Source organism: Mustelus asterias, chromosome 9, assembly GCF_964213995.1.
Source record: "Mustelus asterias chromosome 9, sMusAst1.hap1.1, whole genome shotgun sequence".
NCBI lineage: Eukaryota > Metazoa > Chordata > Chondrichthyes > Carcharhiniformes > Triakidae > Mustelus > Mustelus asterias.
In genome coordinates, this window is record NC_135809.1 from 124,377,588 (window position 1) to 124,398,963 (window position 21,376).

General features: G+C 44.6%; 1 protein-coding gene across 2 annotated transcripts in view; it reads left to right on the forward strand.

Moving 5' to 3' along the window:
• nav2a (neuron navigator 2a) overlaps positions 1–21,376 on the forward strand; it is a 385,063-nt gene that overhangs the window by 253,332 nt on the left and 110,355 nt on the right. For both annotated transcript variants that reach the window (XM_078220996.1, XM_078220997.1), the window contains 2 exons: positions 7,207–7,900; positions 17,112–17,579. In XM_078220996.1, coding sequence (XP_078077122.1) covers positions 7,207–7,900; positions 17,112–17,579 — 1,162 coding nt within the window. The remainder of the gene's footprint in view (positions 1–7,206; positions 7,901–17,111; positions 17,580–21,376) is intronic.

The following is a 21,376-nucleotide window of genomic DNA, read 5'->3' on the forward strand; positions in this document are numbered from 1 at the left end:
CTTTTTCAAATGGCTCACCAAGATAACATTGAGCGAGTCTCACCCTCGCAGACTTTCCAAAAATTCTAAAATGTATCTGAATATTCCATTTTCTCATCAACTGAGTTTGGTGATCTACTTGGATCAAGTTATGCTTTGGTGCATTTTGTATCCGGGATTTGATGGGAATGAGAGGAGGACACAGCTGATCATTGTGTGAAAGTGCTCGTTTAAAAAAAAAAATGTCTTAGCGGACCTTCAAGAGAAGATGAACTCCTGTTGAGTCAATTGTATCCACTGTTCAGCAGGTTATTTTCTCCTTGGCTAGCTGGCCATTTGTTGCAGTGACTGGAGTTCACTTCAGCCAGTGATCTGTGTCCCTCAAACACAATAACTCTGTTTGACTCTTAAGAAACAGAAGAGGTGTCAAAGTAACGGACGTGATTTTCAGATCTCCGCTGCAGAGGAGCAAGAGTTTGGGAGCAGGCTTTGCTGATTTGACACCAGTTTACGAATACTCTTAAACACTTGAATATTTCAGGTTTTTCCATAGCCCACTTTCATGCTTTGGTGAGCAGCAAAGGCTCAGGTAGAGGAAACTTTGGCAGCAGAAATTAAAACTAACAGGCACGGAAACAGCACGCTGAAAAACATATATACCTTATAATGATTTTATCACTTTATTATTCAGACTGTTGTCTAAGATGGCACAGCTGCTCATATAGGAAAAGACTCAATTGTGTACACAAAATCTCATCATTTTCTTGGCCAATATTTCACAGTGGGTGTTCCAAATAAAATACGTGCACACTCTTGACAGCAGATCTGATATAGAATCATAGAATCTCTACAGTATAGAAAGAAGCCATTTGGCCCATTAAGTTTGTGCCCACAATCTCATGATGTGGAGATGCCAGTGTTGGGACTGGGATAAGCACAGTAAGAAGTCTCACAACACCAGGTTAAAGTCCAACAGGTTTATTTGGTAGCACAAGCTTTCGGAGTGCTGAAGAAGGAGTGACACTCCGAAAGCTTGTGCTACCAACTAAACCTGTTGGACTTTAACCTGGTGTTGTGAGACTTCTTATTGTGCCCACTATTTCACCCAGGCCCTATTCCCGTCACCCCACACATTTATCCTGCTAATCCCCCTGACACTAGGGTCAATTTAGCATAGCCAATCAACCTAACCCAGACATCTTTGGACTTTGGGATACTCCATTTGTGCCAAAGCCTATAATGGGAAAAAGTAGTAGACATTAAACTCAAGTCCTAACCTTCTCTCACCTGGAAACCCCTCCCAGAGCTGACTTTGGATGGGACCTCACTGCTGATAAGTTCTTGAACTGAACTACGAGTTCACAATTGTCTGAACACAGTGGGGATCAGTAGGAAGTGTCCCAGCTGATCAGTCCTTAGTTTTGATTCATTTTTCTGAAAGGCAAAATAAGCACTTGGAGCCAAATTAAGTTTTCACCTTATTTCTTAGTCAGCGTTAGATCTTTTTCGTTCAGAGTCATAGAATCTTACAGTGCAGAAGGAGGCCGTTCGGCCCATCGAGTCTGCACCAACCACAATCCCACCCAGGCCCTATCCCCATAACCCCATGCATTTACCCTAGCTAGTTCCCCTGACACTAAGGGGCAATTTAGCATGGCCTATCCGCCTAACCTGCACTTCTTTGGACTGTGGGAGGAAACCGGAGCACCCGGAGGAAACCCACGCAGACACGGGGAGAATGTGCAAACTCCACACAGACAGTGACCCAAGCCGGGAATTGAACCCAGGTCCCTGCGCTGTGAGATGGCGGTGCTAACCACTGTGCCACACAGATGTATTTGGTTTAAAGAGCTTTGCTCAGTTCATAACAATCCAACCCCAAGGTTTTGATCCAGTCCGATTGATGATGTGGGTTATCAGGGAAGCAGTGAAGCTGCTTATAAAGCCACTATTTTGACAAAATTTCTGCAAGCAATGTATTTCACGTGACCAGGTATCCTGAGTGCAAACATCCACTTAGCACTGGCAGTACTGTATAACATCCCGAGCCACGCACCCAAGTCTTAATGCTCAGCCTCTTTCCACTCATGACAAAGTCACCCATTTTGGACAATAACCAGCTGGAGTTATGCTCATTATCTGTTCCACTCACGAGCACAGTTCTTCAGGTGAGTTCATGCTTAAAATTAGAGGTCTAAATGTTTTAAGTACAGATGAATGGAAAGTGCATTGATGGCAACAGCAGCTAAAAACTCACGGAGGAAAGCAGCCTTTCCTCTGGCGAGTTTTCACAAATAAACAAGTATCATGGGATCCCTACAGTGCAGAAGGAGGCCACTCAGCCCATCGAGTCTGCACCAACCACAATCCCACCCAGGCCCTATTCCCGTAACCCCACATATTTACCCTGCTAATCCCCTGACACTAGGGTCAATTTAGCATGGCCAATCAACCTAACCTGGACATCTTTGGACCAAGTTCTTTGCCCCAACTGGCAAATGACGTTAAGCAGTGACAAAAAATATTTGTGAAATTCGTACTGTACATTAACATGGCAAAATATTTCATCCTTGCTCCTAAAATCAGTTAGTTGTCGTGTTATTATTTAGAGATGACGACAATTTAGATTGAATTAATCTTGACATAAAACTGCACTGGATTTTTCAGTTGTTGATGGTCAATGGATGCAAAATCTCACCCTAAATGTCCTTGTAATACACAAAATAAAGCTCTCAGTCCATGTTCCCACCCCTGATGCAATGTCACCCCTTCCCAATAAATGAAATTCTCACTTAAACTTGGCCCCTTTTCTACTGTTTCTCTCTCTTGGTGTCAGGTTAATAACTTTTAAGGTTAAGTTGAATTTCATTTTAAATCAAGATAATCCACCCAACACTAGACTTCATTTCCAATTGGTTTATGCTTTACTTCATTTTTAACCCCACTCATGTTACTTTTGCCAAAGGGTTTTTATTACCACGATATTCAGATATAACACGATGGTTGGGGTCCATAAAAGCGGGGTCGCGAAAAAAGCGAGGTCGCGCTAAATCGGGGTTGCGCTAAATTTGCCAATTATTAGCGGGAAAAAAAGGATCCGATTACACCATCGCGTTATATCCGAAATCGGGGCACGTTAAATCGGGGTTCCACTATATCATGCAATTTCGTTGCGTTGTGCGTTGCTCAGAATCATGTGATTTCCTGGGACAGGTAATTGAGGAAATCTAGGCCAATTTGGGGGTGTAAAAAGCTGGGGAACGTCTCTCCAACTCACGTCAGTGATCAGGTTGACTGAGGAGATCATTCTGGCCCATTCCATGCAGAGCCTAAACTTGGTTGTTTTATCAGAGCAATTGTAGGAGGAGGGAAATGTTTGAGAGGACCCCCAAAAATCAAAATTTTCCTAAAAGACTGCGGCACATTGTATGTAAGAATGGGAAAAATGATACAAATTTGAAAGTATAATTCCATTTGATCATGAAAGTTTTTTTAAAAAAACCATTCTATGGATTCATGAAGAAACATAATCATAACTTATTGTTACACAGACTTTATGGGTGGCATTTTCCAGCTGCGCTCGCCCCAAGACCAGAAAATCCCGCCCGAGGTCCACAGACCTTTGCATGGTCCGTCTCCTGCCCGCTTTGATTCCCATAGTGGTGGGTTGGGAAAATTCCACCCTATATTTCATTTCACATTCCATAATTTCTATTGTATTTAAAAACCTTTTGTTTCCTTCCTGTTTTTAGATCTTTCTATACCATATACTATTCCTCAGCCAAAAGATTGGGACGAAGGGGGCATAGACTAGTAATTCAAAGCCCCAGGCTAATGGCCTGGGGACGTGGATTCAAATCCCATCCAGGTAGCATCTGGATGAATTTTAATTCAATTAATTGATAAAAATCTGGAATTAATAGTTATTCTCAGCAGTGGCGCGATTGGCGTCACAGCCCATGTAGTTCACTCTTTAGGGAAGGGAAATCTGCCATCCTGACCTGGTCTGGCCTACATGTGACTCCAGACCCACAGCAACATGTTTGACTCTGAACTGCTCTTTGAAGTGGCTGCGCAAGATCCTTGCATTGTTATCATCCCTGTGCCCCGCTCCCCCGTTCCAAACCTCAGCCCAATCCACCCTACTCCCCCTCACTATCTAAGTGAATTATCCCTTCAAGCTATCTCCACAATCCTCCTCTCCTTTCTCATCAACGTCAACACCTCTCCGCCCCTCCCCCCAATTCCCACTGCCTGCTATAACCCCCAAACCTTTCCTCTTGTGGGGAAGAGGCCATCAATATGAAATAGTCACCAAGAGATCCAATTAGGAATTGAGAACTCAAGCTTTGCCGAGAGAGTGTTAACAACGTGGAACTTGCTACCATTGAATGTGGTTGAAGCAAAGAGTATAGGTGTATTTAAGGGGAAACTAGACAAGCATTTGAAAGCGAATGGGCAAGATGGTTATGATGGTAGGTTTAGATGAGAAAAGATAGGAGGAGGCTCAACTGGAGTATAAATATGGTTAGCACTGCTTCTCAGTGCCAGGGACCCCTGGTTCAATTCTGGCCTTGGGTGACTGTGTGGAGTTTGCACGTTCTCCTCATGTTTGCTTGGGTTTCCTCCCACAGACCAAAAATGTGCAGGTTAGGTGGATTGACCATGCTAAATTGCCTCTTGGTGTCCCAAGATGTGTTGGTTAGATGGATTAGCCATGGTAAATGTGTAGAGTTATGGGAACCAAAAGAGAAAATGCTGGAAAATCTCAGCTTTGACAAAGGGTCATCTGGATCGAAATGTCAGCTCTTTTCTCTCCTTACAGATGCTGCTAGACCTGCTGAGATTTTCCAGCATTTTCTCTTTTGGTTTCAGATTCCAGCATCCGCAGTATTTTGCTTTTATTCAGTGTAGAGTTATGGGGTTGGGTGGAGGAAAGGGCCTGGGTAAGATACTCCGTCAGAGAGAGTTGATGCAGACTCGGTGGGCCAAATGGCCTCCTTCTGCACTGTTAGGGATTCTATGAAACAGCAGCATGGATTAGTTGGACTAAATAACTTGTATTTGTGCTGTGTATCCTAAGGAAATTGAAGGTGATGGGGTTATGGTGGGAAAGTAGAGTTCAGGGTTATCACACCCAGATCAGTCATGGTCTCATTGAATGATGGAGCAGATTTGAAGGGCTGAATGGCCTACTTCTGCGCCTATATCTTATAGCCTTACGTACCCCCATGTTCACCCTTGCCCACCTACCCCCAACACAATTTTACACCCTCCCCCTGTGATCTCCTGCCTCCCACCACCCCCTGTACCACTACACTGGCCTAAAAATGGACTGTGGCATATTCTGAAACTTTTCCCACCTGGCACGCAGTGAAGCCTGCCAACCAGGTTGGCTTTTGCCCAAGGGTCATGGAAAACAAAACCATGCTAAAATGCCATGATGTTCGGGAAGCACGACTTCTTGGTTTCCTGACCATAAGCCCTCACCTCACATCCTCCCCTCACCTCACATCCTCCGTCCCATTTCAAAACCTTCCCTCTTGCTCCTGTAGATATTAGGGCCTGGTTTTTCTTAGAGGTTTATAAAGGGTGGAGAGAGAGGTGTTTCTGTGGTTGTAGCAGACATGAGGACCATGGCAATTGATAACCCTGCCACCAAAGGTGAGTCAAAGGGAGAGGGAATGTACAGGAGGTCACAGTGTAAGGGATAAATATTCTGGAATGGGGGATAACCATGGAGAACAGGGTAGGATGAAGAAATCTCAAGAGGAAGCTCAGTGTGAAATTAGAAACATTGGCTGGAACTCTACCATCGCGCCCGCTGCGGAATCGGCGCGGGCGAGGGTCTGACAACGGGAATCTCTGTTGACCTCAGGCGGGAATTTCTGGACTCGCCCAAGTCTGTCTGTAAAATCCCGCCCATTATATATATCGAGCCTGAGACATTTAGGGTGGGATTATCTGACTGCGCTCGCCCCAAGACTGGAAAATCCCGCCCGAGGTCAACCGACCATTGCATGGTTCGCCCCCTGCCCGCTACGATTCCTGTGGCGGGCGGGTCGGGAAAATTCCCCCCTTTAGAATCAGAACTGTGCACAAGCAATTAAATCTGGATTCTGTTTTTAGTACTCCTTAGCAGACTCCCTCTGCTGGGGATTTTACATTTAGCATTGAGTCTTGGGAGGCAATGTAAGTGAATGAGAAAAAGTTCTAAGGCAAATGGGACAAAGTGTGTACCAGGTCAAGTACAGCATATACTATGATTGGGTGCTAGGTGCGTTTGAGGAGGTTTTGGTTTTGTTCCAATCAATCTAGGCCTACGTCACTGAAGGAAGGCATGCCAGGAAATCGAGAGACGACGTGAACTCAACTTGACACCACCCACAACCCCTGATGATGTCAAGAGTCTCTCCTAGACTAAGAACTCACATGGTGCCCTGGCTCCTTTGCCTAAGAATCATTGCACCCAGCTCCCCCTTGTCCCATGGCATTCTAAACAGTAATGGGAGCGCTTGCTCCCAAGTCTTACAGTTGGAATTCCACTGATGTCTGCAGAGAAGTGAAACTTTCAGTAACGCCACACTTGTCTTTACAGCACAGACACAGACAAAACCACTACCTATCGGTTTCATTATAAGATCACCAGATAAATGAGAATAACAGTGGTCACCTTAGCTGACCCAAAGAGAGAGATCCAGTTTCTTTAAAAATAATTCCAGGGTTTCTGCTTTCACGACTGTGTATTCAGTCATTCATTCTTTGTGCTAATCACTCTTTGTATCAAGACGTTCTTGATTTCAGTCCAATTGTTACCTTTAACCAGTTTAAACTTGTGCATTACATTTCAGTTTGAAGTAATTTTACGGATCTGCTTCATTATCATGAAATTTATCCTCCATTTAAGGTCACCCTATCTCAAGAATTAAAGGCGCAAAATTGTTATTTGTATCTCAGTCCTCTGGCACTATTCAGCAATTGTGAATTTATTGCCAAAACCATGCATTTTTGTGATACATTTTTGTCAAAGGGAGGTAAAGGCAAGGTCTTACTAGAACGGCGAAAAGCCTTTTTTGTTATACAAACGTGTTTGAACATGGGAGGAAATGAAAACAATGTTTAAAAAGTTGAATTTGGATATACCTTGAGTGTTATCTGGGGGATTTGTTTTATCAAATCTATGTGACATAAGCCGTTGTGTTAAGTTTTTATGTATTTCTTTTGTAGCAAAAACTGATGATGCTAAGGTGTCAGAAAAGGGCAGACTGTCTCCTAAATCGACAAATGTCCATCGGTCCCCTTCAGACGCAGGCCGCAGCAGTGGGGATGAAGGGAAGAAACCTCCATCTAGCGCTTCACGTTCAACTGGGGGAACGAACACTTTTGGATTCAAGAAGCATGGGGGATCCTCAGGAGGAATCACGATGATTACAGCAAGTGGCGCCACTATTACCAGTGGTTCTGCAACCCTGGGTAAAATCCCCAAGTCGTCAGGCCTTATAGGTAGATCATCAGGTAGGAAAGCCAGTGTTGATGGCTCCCAGAGCACTGAGGAGAATTATCTTATCCTGAATGCACGCACTAACTTGCAATACCGCAGTCTGCCTCGGCCCAGTAAATCAAACAGCCGTGGGACTGGAAATCGGTCTAGCACCAGCAGCATAGACTCCAACATCAGCAGTAAATCGGCAGTTCTTCCCGTTTCAAAACTGAGAGAGCCATCCAAGGTAGCCTCGGGCAACACAGTGCCTCCATTACCTAACCAGACTGACAAAGAGAAGGGAGTATCGTCTGACACAGAAAGTGTGACTTCATCCAACTCTGTCAAAGCAAATCCTGCACCGATCGGAACCAACGGCTCTCAGAGCGCTCGGCAGCAAGGGTCCAAATATCCCGACCTAGCTTCCCCCACCTTACGCAGGCAAGTAATATTTTACAGTTATAAAGTTGTGAATGTAAGCAGTAAACACCCATGGTTTCCAAGCATTAGTCACTGCATGTTAATAGTCATCTTTCAGTTCAATCTGTTAAGTTCATTTGGTGCACTCGTGCTGAGAATTTGGTTCAGAGCTATGGCCAAGTGCAGCTCACGCAGGGGTCAACAGGCTGAACTCGGAGGGCAAAATTTCCTGCTCGCCGCTGGGAATCTGTAGAGTTGCAGTGTACGCGTGCAATTCTGCCCATTACTTGCCCCGCGTGTATTATGGAATCTGAGGCCAGGCGCACTGAGGTTACAAATGCACTAAATTGGAGTAAATTCCTCGCCCCCACTAACTATTTGTAGTTGTAAATCTTTCTACTTGTGCTCGTGGTTTCATTACAAATAGTGAATTCTTCTTCTCAGAACGGTGTGCATTTTATATATGCAGTTCACTCCTGAGGGAGTCAAGTTTTAAATTTAGCAGTTGGAATCATAGAATCGTTACAGTGCAGAAGGAGGTCATTCGGCCCATTGAGTTTGCACAGACCACAATCCTATCCAGGCCCTGTCCCAATAATGCCACTTATTTATCCTGCTCGTCCCCCTGACACGAAGGGGTAACCTAGCATGGCCAATCAACCTAACTCGCACATCTTTGGACTGTGGGAGGAAACTGGAGCACCTGGAGGAAACCCATGCAGACATGGGGAGAATGTGCAAACTCCACATAGACAGTCACCCGAGGCCAGAATTGAACCCGTTTCCATGGCGCTGTGAGGCAGCAGTGCTAATCACTCTGGCACCGTGCCACCCTTATCTCAAAAGAATGTGTACATTACAGATCGATGCCCTAATGCCTCTATGTATCTGTGTTAAACTTGTTTGATCACACTCTTGTGAAGTGCCTTGAGATGTGTTGGGATTATAATGGTGCTATATGAGTATGACTTGTTGCGACTGTTGTCTTACTGAAGGGCGAGATTTTCCGGTCCCCGCCTGCCGCCAGAATGAGCAGGTCCTGTCCAAGGTCAGTGAACTTCTGGTTGGTCCGTCGCACCACCTGCAGCGGGTCCCACCATGGCGGAACCAAAATATTTGATAAATCTGATGCCTGAGCGACACTGTGCATGTGGAGTAGCTGTGGGTTTCAATTCCATTAATATTTATAAAAATTTGTTGTTGGCACGAGAGACCTGGGTTCGATTCCCAGCTTTGGTCACTCTCTGTATGGAGTCTGCACGTTCTCCCCGTGTCTGCGTGGGTTTCCTCCAGGAGCTCCGGTTTCCTCCCACAGTTCAAAAGACGTGCTGGTTAGGTGCATTGTCCATGCTAAGTTCTCCCTTGGTGTACCCAAACAGGCGCCAGAGCGTGGCGACTGGGGGATTTTCACTAACTTCATTGCTGTGTTAATGTAAGCCTACTTGTGACACTTGGGACCGTGCAGACTCTGAACCTGGATCCCTGGTGTTGAGGCAGCAGTGCTAACCACTGTGCCACTGCGCTGCCTATGTGATAGGTTATGTTATAAACAATGAAATAAATAGTTCCTAATGATTTACTCCATTTGAAGAGAGTGCTCCACTTAAAACTAGACTCCACTCCACTGCTGGAAGCTCCAAGTTCAATCATGCGTTAAAACAAAATCATCAATTAATTCGAATCCGTGATGAGAATTTATCGCTAAATAATCCAGTGATTAATTATAGCAACCTTCAATTCAGAAATGTAAGCTGTATTTCAACCATAAATGTAAAATTGAAAAATTAAAACAGTCGGGACCCAGTGCACTTTGGACTTGGATCCCACTCAAAGATGGGAATAATTTATTCACTGTTCTATGTGATACAATCTGTTAAAAAGTGAGGGTTGTCTCTTACCTGTCTGGGACTCCCATCTGTTTTGTTCAGAGAACGAAGCCACTGCCAAACTGTGCACGCAGTTTTGCAGATGGACTTGTGATTTGTACATCTGGCTCGGATTCCAACGATGCGCATGTAGGTATAGGGGCCTTTTGAACAGCGCCAGGGCACACTCCTGATTGATGAGGAGAAACCCTTGCATTTACACTCCACCTTCAGCTGCTGGGGCGGCAGGAAATTTGGCAGATTCAGCCCTCGTTTTGAACTATAAATGTTGAAAAATTTAAACACAATTCCTTTTGGATGGAAGCAGCGGATTGTGTCTCGGACACGGAAGGTGGGTTATGCAGTTGAATTTGCTGCGGGTTTGCAGGGACGCCGTGGACTAAGTCAGTTTTACCCCCCCACCTTTCTGTGCTGCATGCGTTCCAGTGGGCTCAACAAAATATACATTATTCGTGACCCCCTGTAACCTTGGCTTGGAAAATGTATGGAAAATATGAGCATGCTTCTGCTGTTAGCGTGCAGTTTTACAGTTTTTCAGCTAATTTAAAGCTTGGGGGGGGGCGATCAGAACTGAAATGATAAGACAGGACTGGCTGTGATATACAGGTCATGCACCTAACTCCCCAAGTGCTTTGAATCTGCCTATTTTGAATGCTCAAACAGGTTAAATTATGACGACAGGTTGCATAGATTATGTTTTTATTCCCTCGAATATTGAAGATTATGGAGGAGCTCAGGGATGGGTGGAATCTAATTGAGGTACATAAATTGATGAAAGGATTTGAAAGAGTAGAAGGAGAGAAACGGGACCCGGTATCGGTTCCCAGCTTGGGTCACTGTCTGTGTGGAGGTTGCACGTTCTCCCCGTGTCTGCGTGGGTTTCCTCCGGGTGCTTTGGTTTCCTCCACACTCCAAAGATGTGCAGGTTAGGTTGATTGGTCATGCTAAATTGCCCATTAGTGTCAGGGGTCTAGTAGGGTAAATACATGGGGCTAAGGGGATAGGGTCTGTGTGGGATTGTGTTCGGTGTTGACTCGATGAGCCGAATGGCCTCCTTCTGCACTGTAGGGATTCTATGAACCGTTTTCTCTGCTCAGAGAATACAGCGTAATGTGCAGCCATTAAACTCAAGATAGGCCATTCAGAGTTGATGTCAGAAGCTGCTTCTTGACACAAAGGGTGACATGTTTTGCGACATTGGTGAATGTCCGACATTGTCCGATGGATGGATCTTCCAGTCCCACCACTGTCAGCAGTCCCATTGTTCGCACCCTCTGCTGTCAGGGAACTCATGACATTGAGGGTGGTGGGAGGGCGGTAGGCGGTTTGCCATCGATGGGACCTGGAGATCTTGCCGGTGGAACAGCCGGAAAGTTTCGGCCAAATGGTATTAGAAATCAGGAATTCTATCCCCCGAAATATCTGGAGGTTAATCAAACATATCGTAACTGAGATTGATGTATTCCTGTGAGGCAAAGCTTTTAAGGGTTACTGAGCCAAGTTAGGTGGGTTTCAGATGCAGATCAGCCATAGTCTCATCGAATGCTGGAACAGGCTTGAGGGGCTGAATGGCCTACTTCTGTTCTGATGTTTCATTTTCCTGGGTTCTGGACTTCTGTTCAGGCCAAGGCTGCATTCCTGCTCAAAATGTGGTCTGGGATATTTTGGGGAGGGGGAGGGAATATCCATTCTTGAAATCTGGCTGAGATATTGGGCTTTGAAATTCTTGCTGCAGAAACATTATGGCCGGAATTCTCCCATCCTGCCCGCCGCTGGAATTTTAGCGGGTGGGTTGTGGAGAATGTGAAATGCCATTGACGGTCGGGCAGGAATTTCCGGCTTGTAGCCCAGCGCGGCTGGAGAATTCCGCCCTATATTTCCACAGCATGGCCACATAATCCCTTAGGACTGGGATGTCCAAAACGTGGCACAAAGTGGCAAAATCCATTACTGTCCACTGCCCTGTCCAAAGAATTCAATAACCTTACCGCGAGGGCACCCACAATTCACTTCCCATTTATTCACTCGACCAGCCATATCTATTATGAATTCTTCACATGCATTATTTTACTTACTCTCCACCTTTCCACAGGGATTTCACTGAGCAGAAGCATTAGTCTCAGAGACATCATCATCAATGCCTAGTATTTATCCACAGATAAACATCAGTCAAACATCTACTTCAATGAGCAGAATGGCTGGGGTGGGGATGGTGGTGTAGAATCCGCAACCTCGCTATCCATAATGTCAAAAATCTAGGGCAAAAGCCAAGCAGTTTCAAAAGATATTAGCAAAGAATATTATCTGAATAATTAGCATCATTCAACGTTTGGAGGAGTGAGTGAGTACTTGAGAATTGATCGAAAATAAGCAAATCCAAAGCATCCCAGATTAACAATGTTTGGCCTAATACAATTCCTAAGATTTGGTGTTTAGAAATAACACCAATACAAGCAGCTCCAGGCCACACCTGGAGTATTGTGTGCACTTTTGGCGCCCTTATCTGTGGAAGGTTGCTCTTGCTATAGAGAGAATAGAGCGAAGGTTTACCAGGCTGATTCCTGGGATGGCAGGTCTGTCATATGAGTAGAGACTGAGTCGATTTGGATGGTATTCATTGGAGTTTAGAAGAGTGAGAGGGGATCTCATAGAAACTTCGACAAAATTCTAACCGGGTTAGACAGGGTAGATTCGGAAAGAATGTTCCCAATGGTGGGGAAATCCAGAAGTAGGGGGTCAGAGTTTGAGGATAAGGAGTAAACCTTTTAGAATTGAGGTGAGGAGAAATTTCTTCACCCAGAAGGTGGTGAGTGTGCGGAATTCACTACCGCAGAAAGTAGCTGAGGCCAAAACATTGCGTGATTTCAAGAAGAAATTAGGTATTGCTTTTGGGGCTAAAGGGATCAAAGAATATGGGGGAAGAGGGGGGCGGGATGAGGATATCGATTTTATTGATCAGTCATGATCAAAATGGATGGCGGAGCAGGCTCGGAGGGCCGAGTGGCCTACTCCTGCTTCTAGTTTATATGTTTCTACGTTTAGCTGTTAGTCAATTCTAATAGTTGGAATTTTGAAAGGGCATCCTGTTGGACCACTTCAGCGAGATGATGAATAGCTGGGGGGGGGGGCAGTACCTAGCTCATGCCAGCCTTTAATCTCCAAACATTGCTAAAGAAATATGTCCCACACTCTGTTGAAGCTGTTGAATACTTTTTTAAAAATCAACCTTTGTCATGCTTTTTATCTTAGTTATTTCAATTGGAATCGATAAATTAAAGACCTGTTGCTCATTAAGAAAGAATTGAAGATACATCTAAGATACATCCAGGGTGAAGCAGCCAACTTGACGCCCCCCACCCGCACCTCTTCAACCCATCCACAAACATTCAATCCCTCCACCTCCGTGAACAGCGGCCCCAGTGTATACTATCTACAAGAAGCATTGCAGCAACTCGCCAAGGCTCCTTAGGCAGCACCTTTCAAACCCACAACCACGACCATCTAGAGAGACAAGGAGAGCAGACGCATGAGAACACCCCTCCAAGTATTTGTGGCGGTACAGTAGTTTGCACTGCTGCCTCACAGCGCCAGGGACCTGGGGGTTGATTCTGGCCTCCGGTCAGTGTCTGTATGGAGTTTGCCCGTTCTTCCCATGTCTGCATAGGTTTTCTCAGGGTGCTCCAGTTTCTTCCCCAAGCGCTCGATCCAGGCGCCTCTCGAATACAGTCAATGTTTTGTATCAGCTACTTCCTGTGGGAATGAATTCCAGCGGCTCACCGGGTGAAGAAAGGTATGCGGGTTAGGTGAATTGGCCATGCTAAATTACCCCTTAGTGTCAGGCACTAGCAGGGTAAATACTTGGAGTTACGGGAATAGGACCTGGGTGGGATTGTTGTCGGTGCAGGCTCGGTGGGCCAAATGGCCTCCTCCTGCAATGTAAGGATTCTCTGATCTTCTTCTGATCTACGAAGACAGCTCATCACTACCTTTTCCTGGGCAATTAGGGATGGGAAATAAATGCTGGCCCAGCCAGGGATGCCCACATACCATGAATGAATAAAATGAATTATATTTGAACATATGTTTTTGAGATCAATGTGTTACAGTTACTTAAACTTTCTATAGTGAGCACTGCTGTTTGTTTAAAAAGGACATGGGGCAGGATCGTCTGATCACGTCCATGTCCGTCCCGCTGCAAGTGAGATCGGGGAATTTGGTGTCCCAGCCAAAACTCCATTCACTTTCAGCAACATCGGTGAATCCCTGCCACGAACAAAGTGGTAGGTTTTCGCCCATTATCTGGTCATTTGCACATTGCTGTTTGAAAGAGTTTTATTGTAAATATTTGATTGGTAGTCAAGAACTTGAGTATTTCTGAAAAAAGACTGTTGAAGCTTTTCAGCAGGACAATCACGAGAGCAAGATGAAGAGGCGCATGAGGAGTTGTGAGGGGGGACGTCATGGGGGAAATCTTAACCTTCTCGCTGACTTCTTGGTGTCTTCTTGCTGTCCCACTTCAAGCCTAGTTGCTACCGTTGTCCCTCTAACTCATAGAATCATAGAATCTACAGTGCAGAAGGAGGCCATTTGGCCCACCAAGCCTGCACCGACAACAATCCCACCCAGATCCTATCCCGAGAACCCCACATATTTGCCCTCCTAATCCCCCTGACACTAAGGGGAAATTTATCATGGCCAATCAACCTAACCTGCACATCTTTGGACTGTGGGAGGAAACCGGAGCACCCGGAGAAAGCCCACGCAGACACGGGGAGAATGTGCAAACTCCACACAGACAGTGACCCGTGGCTGGAATCGAACCCGGGTCCCTGGCATTGTGAGGCAGCAGTGCTAACCACTGTGCCGCCCAGAACACCTTGTTTACTCAGAACATTTTGTTTACTCTTCATTGAAACTCTTCTGAACAATACATTGGTCTCTTAACGCTAGTTATCTTTAACAGTTTTTCTGTCCCAATTTCCTGGTTATCTGCACTGTTTCTTATTCCTTAGAAAGTTTGCATCTTTGCAATCTTCTTGTCCTGTCCAGCTTCTCCTGGCTGAGTTGAGGGCTGTTCACCCCTTAGTGACCTGTCTCCAACTGCCAACAGATTCAACTAAAATTGAAACCTAAAAGCTTTTTATTATCCTTACAAGACCCCGGTTGCTAAACAACCACTGCTGGTTTATTTATTCTTCACACGTTAGCCCTCTCTAAGCACTATAGAAACACAGCTGGAACTGAAACCAACCCCCATACAAACACCATTGTCCAGGTTTTACCCTTCTACGCACAAAAACATTAAATTAAACATACTTAAACTATACCTAATGTTTACCAATACAAATATAAATCCCTTAAAACTACCTTTGCTTTCCTAACAAAGGATAGAAAAAGACTATGACTGGGGATATCAGTCCCGTGTTTTGCGCGGCCTGCAGCACATGGGAATTCCTAGACATTCCTTGCAATCTGGATGATCATTTTTGCAGGAAGTGGCACCAGTTTGACCAGCTTGAGAGCTGGATTTCGAAGCTGGAGCATCAGCTGGAGGAACAGGGGTGGATCGCCCGCGAGGCTGGGAGGTTCGGGATAGCACGTTTTTATATGTGGCCATCCTGCAGCTTTAGGAAGTGCAGCCAGAGAGGGAATGGGTGACCACCAGTCAGAAGGAGGAGGACAAGCAGGTAGTCAGGAGAGCCCCAGAGTGCATCTCGCTCTGGAACCGCGTTTCTGTGTTGGAAAATGGTGAGAGTGACACTTCCTCTGGCGGGTGCAGCCAGAGCCAAGTTCACGGCAGTGTGGGTGGCTCAGCTGCACAAGGGGGCTAGTGCGGGATGGGGGGGGGAAGAAGGTGTGGGGGGGGGGGGCAGTCTAAGAGTGGAGGAGCAATAGTGAGGGGTGCAGACATGACCTTTTATAGCTGTCATGCCAACTCGTGCCACCTCATGCATCTCATCCACCATCCTTTAACCTTACACCTACCGTGCCAACTCAGCCAATATCCACTATGGGCAGTCCTCAGGAGCCATGCTGGAATTAAATAATATACAGTTTAATTATATAGTGCAGATTTTATTAACAAAAACATTCGTTCATGAAAATCATTTTACTACATTTACGTTCCTTCAACTACATAAGAACAAGCATTTCATTCAAGTGCATAATCCCTCATAAAACAAGCATTGGAATTCATGGCCCTACTGTGAAGAATTAATAAAACAATGGAATGTCAGGCACCCTACTGTGATAATGGAAGGTTGTGAGATCTGTCATGCAGCACTAATCCAGCAATGGTAACCCTCAGCTAATATATCAACAGATTGAGTGATTGAAATAGCAAGCAATGATTTAACCGCTTTCGACATTTTTTTTTCAAATAATTTCAAAAGGTAGTAATTCTAAATGCCTTGACAGTTACATTTGATGATTCATTTTGACAGTTGCCTTTGACAGTTCATTTGGCATTTCTGACAGTTCCCAATGAGCTTTGTAGCTAATGAGTTTATGTGCATTTTACACACATTCATGACTACTTTTAACAATGCTGAGGGGCACCTGACCTTCTCCAAAGATTTCCGAGAACTGTATCCAAAGGCATACCCTACCTCGCCAATGGATTGCACACAATACAGATCTGCTGCTGCCAGGCCTAACCTGCGCACATCATCGCCGGAATTTTATCACGTCGCCTGTCCCAGAATCGGGGCGGGCGAGGCTCGCAGAACGGCATTCTCCTGTTGGTCTCGGGCAGGATCTTACAAGCCTCGGGCGGGCAAGGCAGTGAAATTCCGGCACACATTTCACATACCTGAATCTCCAAAACTGCACACGTGGAGGTGACTGCTGATGTATAGGGGCTGCCTCTGTGAAACACGCATGCGTGACATGCAACCACCACCCCTTCTTCCCCCCCCATTATGTGTGCAACAAACCAAGTTGGATATTTAAATGATAACATTTTTTTTTACATTTACAAATCATTTTAACATTTGCTCCTCACCATTATCTAGATTAAATTACCTCGATGAAAAGACTTTCAGTTCATCTATCACCACTTCTTTAAAATAATAATGGATTGAGAGGATTAGGTATTAAGTTCTGTCTAGACGTCAGGCAAAACTAGCATGTCTTTGAAAAAAAAAGTACTTAATCATTTTAACAAAGGGCTGGTTAGGAGAATGTCAAGTTCTATATTGGCACTTCTCAGCTGTGCTGTTCTGTAAACTGACTTTTTTTTTTCCACACTCCTAGTCCCTCCAGGTGTTTTTCCTAGAAGAAACAATCGTATATTGTTGTGGAAATTAAAGATATCACTTACAAGTTCTTTTTTGCATTTTTTTTAGACTGTTCGGGGTCAAGCCAAGCACTAAGCAAGCTCCTGTCACAACAGCTGAAAACATGAAGAACTCCACAGTCATTTCCAATCCTCATGCCACTATGAGCCAACAGAACAGCCTGGATTCTCCTCCGTCCTGCTTGGGCAGCGGAGGCAGCAGCCCACTCTATAACAAGACTACAGATATGATACAGTCTCCCCTGGCCTCCAGTCCAGCGTCAGTCCATTCCACAACCTCAAATGGCGCCCCGTGGGGTGCCAGTCTGAGCAGCTCCTCCACCATAAGTAAGGATGGCCCAGGTTATCAGTCGGTAAACAGCCTGCACACCAGCTGTGAATCCATTGACATCTCCCTCAGCAGTGGAGGTGGCCTCAGTCATCACAACTCGACCAGTGGCTTGATCCCTCCCTCCAAGGAAGATTCTCTCACTCCCTTTGTGAGGACTAACAGCATTAAGACGGCAATGTCTGAGAGGTAGGAAACCAGGATATATCATTTAGTGGCATTTTATAGATTTGCACATTCCTGCTTTTACAAGTGATCTTATTCAACATTCTTATTAATTAGACCTTGTCATTCCTGACGACCTCGGGGTCCATATAGTGTTTGCATGAATATGGAACATTTGATATATTTGCCTGATAGGTCATTTGTTTACATCTCCAGTCCATTTACTGTCCTCCTAGTGTTTTTTTTTCTTCCAAATTGATTTTCCTCTGTAAAAGATTACTGCTTTAATTCATTCATCTCTGAAGCAAAATATCACTAACTTTATTCAGATAGTTGTTTATATCCGCCTTCCTCGTGCTATGAAACTAGATTCTGACCCTTTCAGTAATGGTTTTTTTAAAAAAAAAACTGATGTTCTGATAAGCCTAACCCCCTGAATAATATTTCCTGAAAATTTCTTATCACTGAGAAATTGAGAAGGAGCAGCTACGTTTCGAGGTAAATGAAATGGGCAGGGTGTAAGCCTCGAATGCGTGAGACAATACGAAGGTGGGAAACATAGAGAACGTAGAACAGTACAGCACAGTACAGGCCCCCTTGTTTTGAGTGTGCTAACAGTGGGAGAGCACGGCGGCAGCAAAATGGGAAAATTAATGACTGTGAGCCATTGTGTACATATTTCTCAATGAATTAATCCTCAGGCTGAACGGTTGTCGCTTGTTACTGTGCCACCCAGGAGTACTTGTGCACCATGACAGCGATGCTGCTGCAATATAGACTCAAATTTGAGTAGTTTCAAAATTTAAAAATAGACAGTGGTATCCATTAATCTTTGGCAGGTACGGCTTGATGGATTTTTGCCTGAAGCACGCACACTTCCGTGCCAGCCCAATGATAGAGATATTGGGGTATAAATTTGCGTTGGAAACAGAATCAGACAGCTTTTAAACCTTCCGGCCAATTCACTATTGCCCATTTTGTTCTACTGTCCTAGACTGATTTGGCACCCCATTTTCTTTTGCCTGTCAGCTTTGAAATATCCTCCACGTTTTGTGGTGAATAATCCTGGGACATTGCATGTTCTGAAGTACACATTTCAAATGCCAAGCCGTTCTTTAATTTTAGTGTATACTAGACCGACAATCACATTCTATATAACTAAATGTCTTGCATCAAGTACACTTCCACTGATGATGATGTATCTCCGAAACATATCACACCTCAAATGGGTCAGTGAGTTTAAAGTTTATTTATTAATGTCACACGTAGGATTACATTAACACTGCAATGAAGTTACTGTGAAAATCCCCTAGTCGCCACACTCCGGCGCCTCTTCGGGTACACTGAGGGAGAATTTAGCATGGCCAATGCACCTAACCAGCATGTCTTTCAGACTGTGGGAGGAAACCGGGGCACCCGGAGGAAACCCACGCAGACATGGGGAGAATGTGCATATTCCGCACAGTGACCCAAGCCGGGAATCGGCTGTGAGGTAGCAGTGCTAATCACTGTGCTGCCTTGCCACCCTATGAATATGGATGTTTTAAAAATCCCTCACTTGAGTGTTATCTACTAAATTGGTTATGTTGTGGAGCTTAAATATCCAATTCACTGAATTTAAACCAATAGTAAATGAATTGAGCACCTATAAGGGTAATCAATTAAATCACTTTATTTATTTAAAGCTACCATAGTCAATCCAAAAATGTATTGTGCAATCGGCACATTTTTTCAGCAGCCATAGGGCTTATTCAGTTACTGTCTATTTATGTATAAAACCTAAATTTTGAACCTGGGTATGAACATGCTCGAGAACATGCCGATCTTAAAAATCCTGAATTAAAATGTTTCCCATGCACAGGCCTGTCCCTTCCTCTGAGCCTGAATCTAGATTTCCATTGAACTCCCACTATTAATTGAGCTCACCTGCCAATACTTCTAAGCATGTTGCACTTCATTTACAACCTGCGATTGCTATTTTATGTTTGTCGGACCATTGAAATCCCAGCCAACACACCCCTCACCCTAGTGTTGCCAGGCACCAGCCCTCCACATGATGATAGCCCCCATGGTTGTCTCCCCACCACTGCCAGGGAACCGGCTCCTTTCCCATCCCACATTGCCCAACTTCAGTTCTCTGGCTGTTGCCAGGCCACAGAACATCTCCCCAGTGTTGTCACCGATGTTCCTGCTTCTGCCTCTGAGCGGTGCCAAGCTGTTGGCCAACTCCTCTTGTCTGCCAAGACCAACAAATCCTGTGCCACCGCCCAGTTCTATGAGGTCACAGTCTCTGTATTTGTGCCAAAACCCTTTGGATAAGTCAGAGTGATCGTTACATTTAACAACATCCATATGACTTGCTTCTAAACTTACTATATTCACCCCAAGATAATCTGTCAATGATCTGTGGATTTACTTTTCCTATTTGTTACTTCATTGGTTCGACGTTGTAGAGTTAAAATTGGAAATTTTAAATGAACCAAATGTTTAATTTTGCTGTTGGATATAGATGTATTTATTCTCAGATCTGCTAACATTGTTTTTCTTTTCTCATTTCTTTCTTTCCTAAGTGTTAATCTACCTTTTCTTCTTTGTTCTTCCCTTTACTGCTTGATTCCATCCCATAGCCCTCTCTCTTCCCCTACTGCTAGTCCCAAATTCAACAGAAATACATTACCAAGGAAACAAGACAGGTAATGCTCATGAATCAGACAATTAATTTGGTCAAAAGGGGCCCTGTCTTTCAAGGATCATCTGTGTTCAGAATTAACCCCTTGGCAAAACTTGCTCTTAAATTCCTAAAATTATACTGTTCGGTTCTAAGCTCCTAACATCTCAATGTCTACATCTAATATTTTGGTGTAATATATCGGGCGCGATCTTACCTGCCATTCACGCCACGCCCCCGCTGCAGCGAAGTCAGAGATTTTGGCGGAAATGAATCTCCATTCGTTGCGGCGGGAAGGGAAAATCCCACTGGTGTGAATGGTGGTAAGATTCTAGCCATTGTATTTTATTTGGAAAATGTTGTTTCCAACCTAGTGCGTTGGATTATAAACAAACATTAAGTCTCACAATAGCTGAGGTGAAAGGACTGCAGTAACTTTTATGTAGGAACCACTCTTGCGAATAAGGTTTTCAGCAGAACTCTCAAAGATTTGGTCCTATACATATTTTAAGTAAACTTCCTCTAAATGTAGAGTAGGTTGAAAGTATTGTACAAGAGTTTGCCTACTGGCTCAAACAGGTAGCAAAAGAAACACCAGTATGGTTCCTGATTCATCAAGCAAGGCAGTGGTAAGGATTATTGTTCGTTTCAGTACTTCTGTGTTAGGAACAAGACAAAATCAACCAGTGTTTCTCCTCCCGATCATTATCCAGTGACACTCTAGAGAGTTGGCATCAGACGAGACCAGGTTTGGGTTCGATTGCGAAGATGCCCATGCAATCAAACAGATTGTCAACGTTCACTGGGCTCGTCACGTGAAGGCAGGCAACTTAAGCAGTATCCAAGGGTTACTGAACCCATGAACACATTCAGGAGTGAAAAGTAAATGGGAGTGGGACAGGAGTGATTGGGGGTCGGGGGGGGGGCGGTGTTGGTGAAGAGGGTAATGGTGTTAATACTAATTGCCCTTGTTTTAAAATGCAACATTTTAGAATAATCAGTATTATTTCTGCCAATAACAAATTTGGGTCCATCTAGGCATTGAAGATATCAAGAGATATGGGGATAATGCAGAGAAATGGCACTAAGATAGATGATCAGCTATGGTCTTGTCGAATGGCAGAGCAGGCTGAGGGTCAAATCGCCTACTTCT